The sequence below is a fragment of the Chrysemys picta genome, chromosome 10 (genome assembly GCF_011386835.1).
Source record: "Chrysemys picta bellii isolate R12L10 chromosome 10, ASM1138683v2, whole genome shotgun sequence".
Taxonomy (NCBI): Eukaryota; Metazoa; Chordata; order Testudines; family Emydidae; genus Chrysemys; species Chrysemys picta.
Window position 1 is genome coordinate 42,908,812 of NC_088800.1, and position 17,713 is coordinate 42,926,524.

Consider the following 17,713-nt stretch of genomic DNA (forward strand, 5'->3'; position numbering starts at 1 on the left):
CCTAGAGAAAAGCCATCCTGATTGCTCACTTGGCTCTTCCCCATCCTCCTGCCTTTATCTGTTCAAAACATTGTCCAGACAATAGGGATCCTCCTTAAAATAAAACCTAGCGTGCGCTATGGCTGAAATTTCCAAAGCTGCTTAAGGGATTTAGATACCCAGATCCCATTACCTTAGGGGATTTGAATGCCCAAGGCAGCTTTGAAACTCTCACTCTGTATTATATATCTGGCTAGTCTCAATATCTTTCTTGGAAAATAAATTAAGATTGTCAGTCAAACCAAAGAAGCTTTGGAATTTGGGCTCAAGACTCACTATCAAGCCAAGCAAAACTAGAGATTAAGGCATATACATCTGAGGAGTGCATCTGCCCTCTTAGCTACAGCATCACACTTGAAGAACATGGTCAATTGGTTTTCTGTCCTGACCCTTAGTCCTTTTCAGTGTCACGTCTTTCCAGGATACTGTCCCCTAGTCTGAGAGACCTACATTTTTTGTTCCTAGATATCGGACTTAGCTTTTGGCTGTATTAAAACAAATGTTCAAATGAGCCCATCTTACCAAGAGATCATTATTTACTACTCCACCAATATTTGTTGTGCATTGGTGCACCTTGGGCCCTCCTATTCTCTGCCTGGGGCACATCATAGTCTAGTCTCCAGAGGGCTAGAATAGTTTGCTCTAATTCTGGTTGTTGAGCTTGGGGTGGGAGTGGCTGGGTGGTGTTTAGTGGCTTGTGATATACCTGAGGTCAGAATGGATGATCTGGTGGTCCCTTCTGGCCTTACCCACTATGAAATGTCTTGGTATCCTACTGTTGATTGAATTGTCTCATTAGACTGACCTCACACTTGGCAAGGCAACTCCCATCTTTTCATGTATTTATACCTGCTCCTGTATTTTCCATTCTATGCATCTGATGAAGTGGGTTCTAGCCTCACTTCAACCTCTATACCAAAATCCTATACTAGGATTTCACTTGATCCTGATATATTTAAATAATTCCTTCTTCTTGTCCTTAACCCTACTGGCCATAGACTTTTTTCATTCATACCTTCAGCTTCCCTTATCAATTGTCTGCATTGCCTAACTGCCAATTTGTACTCATTGCTATCATTGTTCCCATTTTCCATTTGTTATATTAAAAAACAACAACATTTGGTGCTAATTGTTATTATAAGTATTTATAACACACTCATCCCCGTGGTGGCTCTTTCCAAACGAACTGTTCAGCTAATGAAAAACCCAAAGTAACCAGTAGATTTACAGGGGAATCCCAAATCCAGAAATCATCTGGAAGACAAGAAGGGGCATGCCCAGCTCAGAACTCACTAACCAAACAGGAAGCGACGTATCTGAACGCAGTTGAAAACTGAAGTGAATCTTCCACCTACAACGTAATTTATCATATCTAACTGTCATTCCAAGTGCTTTCTACAGCACACAGTACTTCATAGTGTTAGGGTTGAAGATGACTTTGGAGTCCCTGGAACAGTCTTTTAAAGAAGCAGTTTAACTGAATAACTCTGTATTACTGTAACCTTTGTCTTACCCATCCCCTTAGTTTGTTTGTCATCTTCACTCGTTTTGTCACACTTTAATTTAGTCTGTAACCTTTTGGGGGCAGGGTCCATCTGTCTAAATGTTTTTCTGACTCATCTAGCACACTTTTGGATGCTAAGAAATAATTGATAGTAATAATACCCTACTAACTTACTGTCAAAGTGTATAACTTTCTTGTTTCCACAGTAAACACCAGTGTGCTTGAAGCTGCTAGATCATGGGCAGGTGCCTATAGGAAATAAGAGGATATCTCCCAGCCGTATGTTTTCTTTAGACACATTTTCATAATAATTGAATATAGCTTTCAGGACATGGGTGTGCCAAGTGTGCCCAGGCACACCATAATGCCCTCTCAGAAGCGGCTGGCACGGCACCACGTCCCTGGGGCCGGGGGGAGGGTTGCTCCAGGCACCACCCCACGCAGCTCCCATTGGCCGGGAATGGGGAACTGCGGCCAATGGGAGCTTCGGGGAAGGTACCTGGAGGCATGGCAAGGGCAGCATGCAGAACCTGTGCCACTCCCCTCCCCCGGGGCTGCGCAGGGACGTGGTGAGCGGTGTGAGGCCCTGGCAGGCAGGGAGCACGCCACTGCGGGTAAGCGGCGCGGGGCCGGAGCCCGAACCCCTCCTACACCCCGCCCCTCCCCCCACCTGCACCCTGTTGAGCCGGGCTCCCCTTCCCCAGGGCTGGCCGCTTTAACAGCCCCATGTGCGCTGGCAGCCTCCCACCCAGCAGCACCAACACAGCCACTTAAGGTGGCCCATGGGGCTCACGGGGGCACTGCCACAGCCGCCCCCCCCCCCAGGCAGCTGTCCCCCTCCAGCGCCTGGGGCCCCAAACCTGCCTGCGGCTCCCAGCACTAGCCGCGGGCCCGGGCACCACCTGGGGGCGTCAGGCTACCCCTGAGCCCAGCCCACCTTAAGTGGGACCCGGGAGCCAGCGGGCCTGGAGCAGGGGGCAAGCCCGGCCCACAAGACCCCCCCGGAGCCCAGCTGCGAGCTCAGCTCCCCGGCACTGTTCGGGGGCTCCGGCCCGGCTCCCTCGGCCTTGAATCCAGCTCCGGGAGCAGCCTGGCCCCACTGCAATCCGCCCCGGCTGCCTCTGCCTGGCCTGGCCCCAAGCGCCCAGCCCAGCCCTTTCTGCCCGGCCCCCGAGCCTTCCCGCCGGGATGAGGGAGCCCAGATCCCCAGCCCGGGGCCCACCTGCAAACAGCCTACCCTCCTGCACCCCAACTCTCTGCCCCCTGCCCCCCCTACCCCCTGCCCTGAGCCCCCTCCTGTGCCCTGGCCCCCCAACTCCCTGCCCTGAGCCCCCTGCCTGCACCTCTTACCCCAACCCCCTGCCCTGAGCCCCCTCCTGCCCCCAACCCCCTGCTTTGAGCCCCCTGCCTGAACCCTGTACCCCTCCTGCATCCCAACTCCCTGTCCTGAGCCCCTGGCCGCACCCCACACCCCTACTGCACCCCAACCCCCTGCCCTGAGCCCCCTCCTGGCCCTTAGCCCCCAAACTCCTGCCCTGAGCCCCCTGCCTGCACCTCTTACCCCAACCCCCTGCCCTGAGCCCCCTCCTGCCTCCTGGCCCCCAACCTCCTGCCCTGAGCCCCCTGCCTGCACCTCTTACCCCAGCTCCCTGCCCTGAGCCCCCTCCTTCCCCCTGCCCCCCAACTCCCTGCCCTGAGCCCCCTGCCACACCCCTCCTGCACCCCAACTCCCTGTCCGGAGCCCCCTCATACACTCCGCACCCCTACTCTGCCCCAATCCCTTGCCCTGAGCCCCTTCCTGCACACTACACCCCCACACACACCCCGAACCCCCTCCCACACCCCAACCTTTATGATGTTCGCCTTTTAAAAAAAAAATTCCCTGGGTGCACACCCTAATTAAATGTGCTGCGCATGCCTATGTTTCAGGATAAATGATACTGATGACATTGCCCTCCAGCTTTTCTAAAATAGAAAACATTGAAATGAAAATTAGAAAAAATAAAGGCTCATCCCATTAGCTGGGGATCTTCAGGCAGTGTTTTTTGCCTGCCTCAAATAATATTCTTGCAAGCAACCATTATTAGCAGATTCATAAATTCCAAGGACAGAAGGAACCACTGTGATCATCTAGTCTGGTCTCCTGTATAACACAGGCCTGGGAACTTCCCCAAAATAATTTTTGTTTGAACTACAGCAGATCTTTTAGAAAAACATCCGATCTTGGTTTTAAAATTGCCAGTGACAGATCTATTACAATCCTTGGTGAACTGCTCCAGTGTAAATTACCCTCACAGATTTGTTTTATTTTCAGTCTGAATTTGTCGGACTTCAATTTCTAGCCACTGGATCTTGTTCTACCTTTGTCTGATACACTGAAGAGCCCATTATCAAATATTTGTTCCCGATGTAGGCACTTACAGACTGATCAAATTACCCCTTAACTTTCTCTCTGTTAAGCTAAATAGCTTGCGCTCCTTGAGTCTATCACTCCTGCCAGGAAAATTCCTGCCCAAAAGTTCATGAAAAGTGAAGGGCCAAGAATGCAAATCAAAGTTATTTTTAAAAATAGAGTAAATATTTGCAGCAGCATTTGCCAAGCTCCAGTCAGCTTGGCAAATGGGGGACTTTCCATTTACATTATGTTTACTCCTCCTCACTGCAATGAATACTCCTTTTACTTTGGATTAGACCTAGCGTCTGCAATCACAGTCTCTGAAAAAAATCTGGCCATTTCCTCTTATTTGAAAAATCTGCCGGGACAGAAGGTGGAGGATCAAAAAAAGAGGCAATGTCTCGGAAAACCTGGATATATGGAAACCCGAGATTAGATGGACAGACAGAAAGTCCAGGGAACCCAGTTCCACTTGCCTCAGACAAATGGAAGTTCTGTAAAGACAAAAATGAAAAACTAACATCAGCTTTGAATGGCAATGAAACTTCCTGGTATTATTGCTCTATAAAGAATCCAAAGTGGCCGAATTACTGAAAACAAAGGTGGAAAATACCTCCTAGACCATCCCTGCTTCATGCCACCAGGCTAGTGCAGGATTGCGCCTTACCTTATGCTGTATTTTCCAGGGCTTTGACCAGTCTAGTTTTAAATTATTCAGGCAATGGGATTCCTATCACTTCTCTTGAGAAACTATTTTACAGTCCAAAGATCTCAAAGTTAGAAGCAAGGAGATGGAGAGAGGCCACAGCACAGCGGGCGATATATTTAACACATCTCTTATATTACATTTCTTTTAGGTGCAGCATATTTTTCTAATGACTAAGATTTTAATTATAATTTCCTTTCTGCATCTGCTCACTGTCAATGGTGACAAGTCAGGAACAAATGGGCCCACTCTGATTGCCAGGCTTTCTTTACCTGATAATGGCAGCCACTTCTAGTCTGCCCATGCAACCCTGAAGCAGCTCCAGTTTTCACCTCTCCAGCCCCACGCATTTGCTTTTCAGCAAAGAGGGGAATGTTGCTCTCAGCCATTGCTGAAATGATTCAATGCCTCTGATCAACAAAGAATTACAGCAGTAAGTATTTCAGTACCACCAACTCCAAGCATTCAAAAATCATGAGGCTGAGATTTAAATAATAGATTTTAGATTCTTTTTATTTGCCTTTGGGGTGCACTTATGTCACCTTTTCATGCTTTTCTCCAGACTTGCAAGAGTTAGAAACTTGCTTTACGAAAAAAATAAAATAAAATAAAAGAGCTGAAATTCCCAAATAACCATTTGCTTCCAGAAGATGGGGCTTTAAGTAAAACCCCAACAATCACAATAAAAATACAAGCATTGGCGACACTGCTTACATCTAACCCCATGTTAAGAGCTGGGCTCAGAAAGCCTTTTGCCGTGCAGATCAACAACTTTATAGACCCTACAAACTTAAACCATTCTACATATTCTTAAAAGCTAGTAGATGGCACTCTTAACCAGATTAGATGGACAGAAGGAAAGCCAACTGAATCCTGTTCTACTTACCTTAGATGCTGCCCATCTGTAAAGACAAAAATGAAAAATGAATACACTGCTCTACAGCCAAAATGCTTCTGAAATAAATGTAGTCAAACTTTACTAATTCTGAGTCACTGAGAATGAAAATGATGCTTAAAATTGTTGATTGGCTCTAGGTTTCAAGATATGCTATTGGGTCAGTATATACGACCCTTGACTTGGGAATGGCGGAGGATAAGTGAGTTCTAAAGGGAAGGGATCTCAATTTAAACCAGAAATGACTAAAATACATCTTTGACTGGATCTATGAATAAATCTATGACTGGGTTTGGACAGTACTTGCTTTTTAGGCAAAACAATGAATGATGCAATCTGAAGCTGGTATTGCATCATACATGATATGAATTGCATCATGTTATTCCTAGAAGTCATGGATGATGCAATCATAACGAAGCTTACATTACTCTGCTGAACAAATTGCCCTATATCAGCTCTAGAAATCATAGAGTGATGTGCTCTATTTGTCAGTGTTTGATTTTGCAAAAGGACACATTTCTGTTTAGCCAAAGTGAGCAGAGATGCCTCATACTTGTTTGAACAGTGCAGATAACTTCTGCTATGTTTGTGGTGAAGTGACTTTTGCATCACAAAAGCGCAGTATAACCACTATGGTTAAGAAAGCCTGTCACCTTTATTTTGGCTGCAAAATTGGAGATCAGGACAAGAGGTGGGACCCACACATATGCTGCAACACTTGTGCAACAAATCTTCGCCAGTGGTTGAACAGGAAAAGGAAATCTATGCCTTTTGCAGTACCAATGATTTGGAGAGAGCCAACAGATCATACCAGCAATTGTTACTTCTGCATGGTGCCTCCAGTTGGGAAAGGTGTGTCAAAGAAGAAAAAGTGGACTGTGCATTATCCAAACATTCCATCAGCTATACGCCCAGTACCCCATGGAGAAGGACTGCTGGTTCCTGATGCACCAGAATCATTCTCCCTTGAGTCAGATGAGGAAGAGGAAGAGGATGAAACTTCTGGTCCTGAACCATCAATGTCACAGGACCCACATTTTCTCCCATCCTCCTCCTCTGAACCACACCTCATAACACAAGGTGAACTAAATGACCTTGTCAGGGATTTGGAACTACCCAAGAGTAAGGCAGAGCTGTTGGGCTACAGACTACAGCAGTGGAATCTCCTGGCAGGTGATGTTAGGGTTTCCATGTTCCGTGACCGTCAAAAGGATCTTGTCCCATTCTTCTTCATGGAAGTGATCTTGTAGCCTGCAACAACATCGATGATGTGATGGCAGCCCTCAACATCATTCACAATCCAGATGAGTGGAGACTGTTCATTGATTCATCGAAGACGAGTCTTAAAGCTGTTTTACTGCATAATGGCAATGTTTTGCCATCAATTCCAGTTGGTCATGCAGTCCATATGAAGGAAACCTATGACAACATGAAACAACTTTTGAGGTGCATAAACTATGACCAACATCAGTGACAGCTTTGTGGTGATTTGAAAGTTGTTGCTCTCTTGCTTGGTCTGCAGACTGGATACACAAAGTACTGCTATTTTCTCTGCGAATGGGATAGTTGTGCAAGAGATTCCCACTACATCAAGAAAGATTGGCCACTCCGACAGTCATTGGAGCCTGGGAGGAAAAGTGTTCAGCATCCACCACTTGTTGAATCAAGGAAGATTTTGTTACCACCCTTACACATCAAGCTGGATCTGATGAAGAACTTTGTCAAGGCCATTGGCAAAACACAAGCAGCTTTCAAGTACCTCCGTGGAAAATTTCCAAGGTTAAGTGAAGCTAAGATAAAGGAAGGTGTCTTTGTTGGTCCTCAGATTCATGAACTTCTTCGACATGATGCATTTGACCATGCACTGCGTGGCAAGGAAAAGACGGCATGGAAAGCCTTCCAGTTAGTGGCAATAAATTTTCTCGGAAACAACAAGGCAGACAACTACAGGTTGTTGGTGGAAAACCTCCTCAAGGCATACAAAAGCCTTGGTTGCAACATGTCACTAAAGATACATTTTTTGCCCTCTCATCTAGATTTTTTTCCACTGAACTGCGGAGCAGTGAGCGACGAGCACGGTGAGCGATTTCACCAGGACATTGCAACAATGGAGAAACGCTATCAGGGCAAATGGAGCCCATCAATGCTTGTAGACTATTGCTGGACAGTGACAAGAGATGCTCCATTTAATGAATACAAGAGACAAGCCAAGAAGCGCCGAGTAGACACTGAATAGGACTAAACTATGTACATAATAGTTTTTTGCCTTTTGTTTCATAATAAATTTTATTTATATAACCCTTTTGCTGATTTTTAAAGTGTTACATAAACAGGACAGGTGAAATATTATCATGTAAAGCAACCATAAACACATGAAAAGACCTAGGTTTACAATTTATGATTAAAACTCTACTATCTACACAATATACATAGACATAAAATGTAAAAACTTAAATATCTTAGAAACAGTAGCTAATCAGTTGTTTTAATTGTCATATTTGAATTCAGCACATCAAAATACATAACAAATAGCACATTTTATCTCTGAAGCAGACGACTTCTCAAAAATTGTAGACCAGTAATATCAATCCTCAATGAAAATTACACTTAGTGTTTTTATTTCTTTTCCCTATTCCTGTACATCTTCTCTAGAATTTAATACTCCTTTTTTATACTTTATAAACCCACAGCGGGTCTATGGAGAGTTTTCTTCTTTACTCTTAGGGCCGGCTCTGGCTTTTTTGCCGCCCCAAGCAAAAAAAAAAAAAAAAAAAACCTGCGGCGTGGCCGGAGCCAGGGTGCAGATGTGCCCCAGCTAGCAGGGGGACGGGGAGGGAGTGGGAGGAGAGAGAGAAGGGGGGCAGTCAGGGCTTCAGCGGGGCACTGCCACGCGGCCCCTCCCGCCGTGCCCCCTGCCGGGAGGGCTCTGCACCACTCCGGTCGGCTGGGAAGGAAGGACGTGGGCTGCCCTGCCGGGCTTGCTGCAGGGCGCTCCCGTCCTCCACACCGCTACCCCCTACAGGACGGCCGGAGCGGAACAAAAAAATAAAATAAAATAAAGCAGCCGTGCTGCCCTAGGATTCGGCGGAATGCCGCCTCCTACAAGCTGCCGCCCCATATACCAGCTTGCTTGGCTGGTGCCTGGAGCCGGCCCTGTTTACACTAAGGAACTTCTTGTCCCATACCAACTTAATAATTCTTCTTTGAATGACCTCATTCTTCTTGGTAACTATATTGATAGAGCCTGAAACTAATATTTTGGAACAAATTCATTTTAACCGCGACTAGACAGCATGTACTTTATTTCAATCAAATATATAAGTTTTCAGTTCTGAAATACAGGAGGAAAATTAATTTCATATAACTGACAGGAGTTAATATTTCTCCTAACCTCAAAGTACCAGCCCTCACAAACTCAAACGTCTCTTGCAGCGGCTTAATCATAGATTCTGCAAATCCTAGATTTAATATTTGAGATTTCATATAATTAATTGCATAGCCAGACGCTACTGAATTCATTAATTGATACAAGAATGCACATCATAGATTGCACTGGGTTGGTACCATTAGTATCACATCATCTACACACAGCACAATTTTATATTCTGTCTTATTAATCGTAACACCTGTTATGCTTCTGTTCTGACTTTTTTGCCTGTGCGAGCCCAGAACTCCATAAAGAGGGCAAATAAAGAGGCGGGGTAAAGGACAGCCTTCTCTGGTTCCTCTTTGTAGCTGAAATTCACTGAAGTGTATCCCATTCACTTTCATCCTAGCAGTGGACGAATCATATAATATATTAGTTGAAATCTTCATATTGTCTCCAAAACCCACCCATAGAAGTCCTTTTTATAGAAGTCCACTCTTCTCTATCAAAGCCCTTCTCAGTGTCTAGGAATAGCAGTAGACTTTTTATTATTGTTATTATTATCTGCATGTTATGAATTGTTTCTATGATTTGTCTAATGTCATCGTTCTGTGTATTATGTCTGAAACCTGTTTGATCAACGTGTATTAACTGCCTGCTTTTATTCTTCTGGCAGGGTCTTTGAAAATATTTTCATCTATACATTAAGAAAGAAGACACATAGTATCTTGTCTTTTTGTGAATTGGCTATTACAGCTATGTCCACCTCTTTCACTGTATGGGGAATCTGTCTTTATTCTCCAGCAAACTCATTAGAGTGGCTAGTTTCCACGCAGTAATATCTCATGTCATCTTATAAAATCCTATTGAGAAGTCGTCTGGTCTTGGGGATTTTTGTGATGGCATTGATTATTCGCCCCCCTGCAACCCTCTTCCTGCGTTGGTCTTTCTAAGCCTATCAACTGTTCCTCAGCTAACTTGGGCATGCTGCCTCATTAATACATTCCCTAATTTTCTCCAGAGCCTCTTTATAATCCGAGGCCTGAAGATTTATATAAAGTTTCCTAGATTCTTCAACAATCTGTCTGGTCTTAAATTTTACTGTGTTTATGTAGGGGAGGGAGGAGGGCAGATGCATTTATTGCCTGTATTTGATTCTCTCTTCTCATAATTGATAGGCAAGGGGTTTATTGGCCTTATTCCCTTCATAATATCTCTATTTCAGCTAGCTGAGAGCCCTGTCCGTTTTCTCTATATGTACAGCAGTTAGTTGCCCTCAAGGAAGGAGAGGCATTTAATATATACTTCTTTTATGCAAGGTTCACAGGTTTTCAGTCTTCTATGTTAATTTTACTTTTTTTATTTCCTTTCTGGGACAGCAGGCTAATTAATTTGCTTCTTATTACTGTTTTCATGCATACCCAACAATATTTTTAGATGTTTAACCATTATAATTAGTATCAAAATAGGACTTCGTTTCTCTTTTAATAGTATCCAAAATAACTGAGTCTTTCGTTAAGCAGTAATTTTGCTTCCAAGGCTTTCCTATAGCATCACCATAATTGATTTGAAATATCCATACTTGGGGGCATGGTATCTGAATCTATAATGTCTGTTACTAAAGATGGTGAGACCAGGATGTAATTGATCTTGGTGCATGAATTTACAGAGTTAGAAAAAAAAGACATAATTTCTCTGATATGCGTGCTGGTGCCTTTAGGTGTTAGGAAGCCCAGCTTAATTACATTTTCCCTTGACTTTTGCTCTTATGTAATGACTTTTCCAATTTTTATTAGCTGATTTATCCATGAAGTGATTTAGTGGCATATTGAGGTCTCCTCCAATTAACATTTTGCTTATTGCAAAGTTTATAATATTAGCCAAAAATTCATCCGCAAACAATTCCTGCCAGGACTTAGCGGACTAGACTTGGCCTAGTGTAGAACCTTTGCTGTAGACTGTGCCCCTGACAAATATAAATATACATGTGACCTAATTCCTTTTTAAAGCGCTGGCAGATTCTTTGATATTAAAATTACTACTTTTATTTTATCTGAGGGAAAGAATTATTGGATGCTAGTTTATAGTCTATTTTTGACGTTTCTGTAGCAAGTTGATTTTTACGGGGTGGAGTTGCTAGCCCCACGCCCAACCCTCCTCCTTTATCCTGACTTGGGACAGGCAGATGGCCCCAAAGGACCTCTCTGGTGGAGAGGAAGAAATTAGAAGGAGAAGGTGGGGCTGAATAGGACACACACTACGCAAGCAGCCAACCAACATCACTAGACAGGCATTGTGGTGGAATCCCCAAGGCAAGCGGAAAAGAGGCCATCCAAGAAACCCCTGGTGACGCGACCTTCAGGCTGATAGCATAAAAATGGGCTATACCAGGAACCTGTTAAAGCAAATGGCCCAGGATAGAGGACTCTGGAGATCTGTGGTTGGCGGCCCATACCCCAGTTGGGGTGACGGGCATGAGTGAGTGAGTGAGTGTGAGTTTATAGTCTTAACTTTTTATTTTTTTTAATAATAGGTTTCCTGACAAATACAATGTCTGGCTTTGCCTTTGACAATTCACTTACCACTAACTTTCTTTGGGTTGGACAGTAACACACCATGCACATCAATGGAGTGTGCTTTAATGTTCAGTCTCACCACTTAATTTTCACACTGTGTATCGCTGTTGCCTCTTGTTGTTTCCTCTTCTAATTGCTGCACCAATTTAGGCTGAGACAGACTTCTGTTCCTTCATCTCACAAGTGATGCAATATACTGGATTACATTTACAGGTCAATTATGCCAGATAAATTTCTCTATTGAAACATACATTATTTACTAACTGTTTCTGTTCCCTTTTCCCCAGTTCCCGCCCCTTGGCTCCCACCCTACATTTCTTCTCTTACTATCAGCTGTTTCCCCCTAGGTTCTCTTTTCTTCTTCAGGGCGGGGCTGGTTTCCTGCTGGGAAGTGGGGTATATACTTGAGAAAAACCAAGCCTTGTCAACATTCTCTTAGCACAGGCTAGTCTAAGATTGTTCTGTAACCCTGAGTTTCCTTATTCTTACATTTTGCACCCTAAGTGACCCTTCTCCAGTGCCGACACAAACATTCCAGTATTTATAGCTCTAAAATCAAGCTTACTTCACTAGACAGTTGGGGCCTCTGTTAAACCATCATAAACTTTGTTTATTAAATCCAATCAACCACAACATTAAGTTATCAGAAACTGTAAGGCCCACTAAGTACACTGCGTCCAGGGGAAGGGTCCTGGGTGCAATACAGCCCAGCTTCCATTGCACTAGATTAACTGCCCGAAAATGTGGTTAATGCAGAGTTAAGGTTGCCCAGCGGTGCCCTTCCAGAACATTAAATTCAGCGACAGTCAAACCTCTGAAAACCAGGAAACGAAGAACTAAGGTGCACACCACCTCCGGACTGCACCTTAACCATATTAGTCCTTTCACTGCCTTTGCACCATCTCCTCCTCTCCTGCCTGTCCAGCACAGCCTGGTCCTCACTCCCCAGTCCTCCTTCCCCCCGTCCCCAGTCCTCCCCCCCCCCTCAGACAGAGACAGACACCTACACGATCTCTATCAAGCGTTCTTAAAACTACAATACCCACCTGGGGAAGTGAAGAAACAGATTGACAGAGAGAGACGGGTACCCAGAAGTCACCTACTACAAGACAGGTCCAACAAAGAAAGTAACAACGCCACTGGCCATCACCTACAGCCCCAAGCTAAAACCTCTCCAGCCCATCATCAAGGATCTACAACCTATCCTGAAGGATGATCCCTCACTCTCACAGACCTTTGGAAACAGGCCAGTCCTCGCTTACAGACAGCCCCCCAACCTGAAGCAAATACTCACCTGCAACTACACACCACACAACAAAAACACTAACCCAGGAACCAATCCCTGCAACAAACCCCAGTGCCAACTCTGTCCGCATACCTATTCAAAGGACACCATCATAGGACCCAATCACATCAGCCACACCATCAGGGGCTCGTTCACCTGCACATCTATCACTGTGATATATGCCATCATGTGCCAGCAATGCCCCTCTGCCATGTACATTGGCCACACCGGACAGTCTCTACGCAAAAGAATAAATGACACAAATCAGACATCAAGAATTGTAACATTCAAAAACCAGTAGGAGAGCACTTCAATGTCCCTGGACATTCAATAACAGACTTAAAAGTGACCATTCTTCAACCAAAAAAACTTCAAAAACAAACTTCAACAAGATACTGCAGAACTGGAATTAATTTGCAAACTTGACACCATCACATTGGGCCTGAATAAAGACTGGGAGTGGCTGGGTCACTACAAAGTAATTTTCCCTCTGTTGATATTTACCCGTTCTTGTCAACTGTTGGGAATAGGTCACATCCACCTTGATTGAATTAACCTCGTTAGCACTGACCCCCCACTTGGTAAGGCAACTCCCATCTTTTCATGTGCTTTATATTTATACTTGCCTACTGTATTTTCACTCCATGCGTCTGATGAAGTGAGTTATACCTCACCAAAGCTTATGCCCAAATAAATTTGTTAGTTTTTAAGTGCCACAAGGACTCCTAGTTGTTTTTGCTGATACAGACTAACACGGCTACCACTCTGAAATCTTTTGACAACTGTTTTTAGAGCAACCACATGCTACTCTAGTGTAGTATTTCCTGGTTTCAGGATGGCTCATCTTCTCTTTCTTGTAATTTAAACCACAGCAGGTTTAGGGGACTTTCCACTTCATTTCAAAGCTCTGAGTAACTTGTTTCTTTTGTCTATGACCTAATCTCTCCAAATATGTGCGGCCCATCGGGGTTGGAGTGTGTCTCGGCCATTCCCAGGCTGTATGCCCCACACTAAAGTTTCTCTCTCTTCTTCATCATTATAATTTATTTGTATTAACGTAGCACCTAGGAGCCCTAGTCGTGTACAAGAACCTAATTGTGCTAGGTGCTGTACAGACACAGAACAAGACAGTCCCTGCCCCAAAGAGATACAATCTAAGAATGAGACAAGAGAGAACAGATGGCTACAGACAGACTGGGGCAGGATAAGCAGAAAATGAAACAATACTAGTGTGCATGGTAGGTAAGGGTCCCTCCACTGGCTCCTCCTTCTCTGTCACATCAAACATAACTGCTTGTCTTCACTTTCAAGGTCCTATATGGTGAATCCTCACCTTTATTTCATCTCTCATTCACTATCAAGCTGCTGATGCTCACCTCTGATTGGACCACAATCCCAGCCTCCACTGCCCACTTGTCACGTTTTCATACAAGCACTTCTGTGCTTTCTCTCATGCCACCCCCTCATGCCTGGGCAGCGCTCCCCATAAACATCTGCAAAAGTCACTCATTATCCTCCTTCAAATCCCTCCTCAAAACTCTCCTTCACCGTGATCCCTACAATAAACTTGACTGTGGTTAAGCTGCTAATGCCTGAGACCGCTGCCTGTCATGCTGACCAGTATTGTCTCATTGTTTCCTTGTCTGTCTGTTTCCTTGTGTTGTCTCTTGTCTTATACTTAGATTATAAGCCCCTTGGGGTGCCCCAAGGTCCGATTTTGGTCCCTGAATATGCAATTTCGATATTCTTTTGCTTAAAAGCTATAAGATAATGATACAACAAAATAGCTCACACTTCAATCATGTATTCTTGCATTAAAATCTGGAGCCAGCAGCAACCAGGGCTGGGTTCAATATCTAGAGGTTCCTTTTCAACAATACAACATAGAACCGGTTCAAGCCCCCACCCAGGAACCTGGGAAAATTACACACCACCCCTTGGGCGCCTCTGAGAGGCAATTTAAATTTGTTAGTCTCTAAGGGTATGTCTACACTACGGGATTAATCTGAATTTATATAATTCGGATTTGAAAAACAGGTTGTATAAAGTCGAAATGTATGCGGCCACACTAAGCACATTAATTCGGTGGTGTGCGTCCAAGTACCGGGGCTAGCGTCGATTTCTGCACCGTTGCACTGTGGGTAGCTATCCCATAGCTATCCCATAGTTCCCGCAGTCTCCCGCGCCCATTGGGATTGTGGGTTAAGATCGCAGTGCCTGATGGGACAAAAAACATCGTCGCAGGTGGTTCTGGGTACAGCCTCACCTCCTCCCTCCCTCCTCCCTCCCTGCATGAAAGCAACGGACGGCAGACAACCATTTTCGCGCCTTTTTTCCTGGGTGGGTGAACACTGCAGACTCCATACCACGGCAAGCATGGAGCCCGCTGAGCTCAAGACAGCAGTCATGAACATTGTAAACACCTCGCGCGTTCTCGTGGAGTTTATGCTCAGCCAGGACCAGAAAAACGAGGCGAGGAGGCAGCAGCGGCGGCAGCGCAGCGACAAGCATGATGAGGACATTGACATGGACATGGACACGGACACGGATACAGAATTCTGTGAAACCATGGGCCCCGGTGCTTTGGAGATCATGTTGTTAATGGGGCAGATTCTATCCATGGAACGCCGATTCTGGGCAAGGGAAACAAGCACAGACTGGTGGGACCGCATAGTGTTGCAGGTCTGGGACGATTCCCAGTGGCTGCGGAACTTTCGCATGCGTAAGGGCACTTTCATGGAACTTTGTGACTTGCTGTCCCCTGCCCTGAAACGCCAGAATACCAAGATGAGAGCAGCCCTCACAGTTGAGAAGCGAGTGGCGATAGCCCTGTGGAAGCTTGCAACGCCAGACAGCTACCGGTCAGTCGGGAATCAATTTGGAGTGGGCAAATCTACTGTGGGGGCTGCTGTGATGCAAGTAGCCAAAGCAATCACTCAGGTGCTGCTACGAAAGTTAGTGACTCTGGAAAATGTGCAGGCTATAGTGGATGGTTTTGCTGCAATGGGATTCCCTAACTGTGGTGGGGTGATAGACGGAACCCATATCCCTATCTTGGCACCGGAGCACCAAGCCACCGAGTACATAAACCGCAAGGGGTACTTTTCAATGGTGCTGCAAGCACTTGTGGATCACAAGGGATGTTTCACCAACATCAACGCGGGCTGGGCGGGAAGGGTTCATGACGCTCGCGTCTTCAGGAACACTACTCTGTTTAAAGGGCTGCAGCAAGGGACTTACTTTCCGGACCAGAAAATAACCGTTGGGGATGTTGAAATGCCAATAGTTATTCTTGGGGACCCAGCCTACCCCTTAATGTCATGGCTCATGAAGCCGTACACAGGCAGCCTGGACAGGAGTCAGGAGCTGTTTAACTACAGGCTAAGCAAGTGCAGAATGGTGGTAGAATGTGCATTTGGCCGTTTAAAAGGTCGCTGGCGATCATTATTGACTCGCTCTGACCTCAGCCAAAGAAATCTCCCCATTGTTATTTCTGCTTGCTGTGTGCTCCACAATCTCTGTGAAAGTAAGGGGGAGACCTTTATGGCGGGGTGGGAGGCTGAGACAAATCGCCTGGCTGCTGATTACGCGCAGCCAGACACCAGGGCGATTAGAAGAGCACACCAGGAAGCGCTGTGCATCAGAGAAGCTTTAAAAACCAGTTTCATGACTGGCCAGGCTACAGTGTGAAATATCTGTTTGTTTCTCCTTCATGAAAACCCGCCCCCTTTATTGACTGATTTTCTGTAAGGAACCCACCCTCCCCCTTCCCCCAGCTTTCTTTCAAACCAAATAAAGTCACTATCATTTAAAAATTATTTATTCTTTATTAATAGATTAGAAAAAGAGGGAGGGAACCCGGGTGGTATTTGGGAGGAGGATTGCTGGGAAGGAAAAAGCCACAAAGAAAAGGTTAAAAAAATGACAGCCTTTTGCTTGGGCTGTCTACTGGGGTGGAATGGGAAGGTGTATGGAGCCTCCCCCCCCACGTTCTTACACGTCTGGGTGAGGAGGATACGGAACATGGGGAGGGGGGAGGGTGGAACAGGGGCTGAAGCGGCAGTCTGTTTTCCAGCAGCCGTTCCTGAAGCTCCACCAGACGCCGGAGCATGTCTGTTTGCTCATGCAGCAGCCCCAGCGTTGCATCCTGTCTCCTCTGGTCTTCCTGCCGCCACCTCTCATCTCGAGCGTCTCTCCTCTCCTCACGTTGGTCCCTCCTCTCCTCACGTTGGTCCCTCCTTTCCTCACGTTGGTCCCTCATGTCCTCACGTTGGTCCTTCCTGTCCTCACGTTCACTGGCTTCTTTCCTATACTTTGAAACTGTTTCCTTCCACTCATTCAGATGAGCTCTGTCACTGCGGCTGGATTCCATAATTTCAGAAAACATCTCGTCTCACGTTCTCTTCTTACAACGCCTTATCTGTGATAACCTTCGGGATGGAGGAGGGAGGCTTGAGGAATTTGCAGCTGCTGTAGGGAGGGGAAAAAAGAGAGAATTGTTTAAAAAGCTACATTTTGCAGAACAATGCTTATACTCTTTCACGGTGACCAACACTATTCACATTACATAGCACATGTGATTTCTGTGCAAGGTCGCATTTTGCCTCTTAATGCTGAGTGCCTGTGGCTTTGCTGCTAGAGATCACAGGTCTGGGCAACAGAATTCGGCTTGCATGCGGCCATGGTAAGCCATTGTTTTACAGCTTCTGCGCCCTCCTTTCCCACATACCAAGCATAGCCTGTAGAGTGCTGCGGTTTTTCTGTTAACATTCAGCAGCAGCAGAAAACAAACTAACCACCCCCCCCTCTCGCCATGAATTCTCTGGGATGATCGCTGTACCCCTCCCCCCCACCGTGTGGCTGGTATCAGGGAAGATCCCTGCAGGCACCAAACTAACCACCACCACCCCGCCGCCGCCCCCCTCCCGCCATGAATTCTCTGGGAT

General features: G+C 45.7%; 1 protein-coding gene across 2 annotated transcripts; it reads left to right on the forward strand.

Moving 5' to 3' along the window:
* The first annotated feature begins 2,052 nt into the window (after positions 1 to 2,052).
* Positions 2,053 to 16,957, forward strand: LOC135973982 (uncharacterized). Of its 2 annotated transcripts, XM_065559681.1 has the most exons (3): positions 2,053 to 2,157; positions 4,796 to 5,077; positions 9,583 to 16,957. In XM_065559681.1, the coding sequence occupies exon 3, from the start codon at positions 14,988 to 14,990 to the stop codon at positions 16,455 to 16,457; it is 1,470 nt and encodes a 489-aa protein (XP_065415753.1). In that variant the 5' UTR covers positions 2,053 to 2,157; positions 4,796 to 5,077; positions 9,583 to 14,987; the 3' UTR covers positions 16,458 to 16,957. The 2 variants fall into 2 exon arrangements, with proteins under 2 accessions (XP_065415753.1, XP_065415754.1); XM_065559682.1 differs by lacking the exon at positions 2,053 to 2,157 and having other exon boundaries at positions 3,283 to 5,077.
* The last annotated feature ends 756 nt before the right edge of the window (positions 16,958 to 17,713 follow it).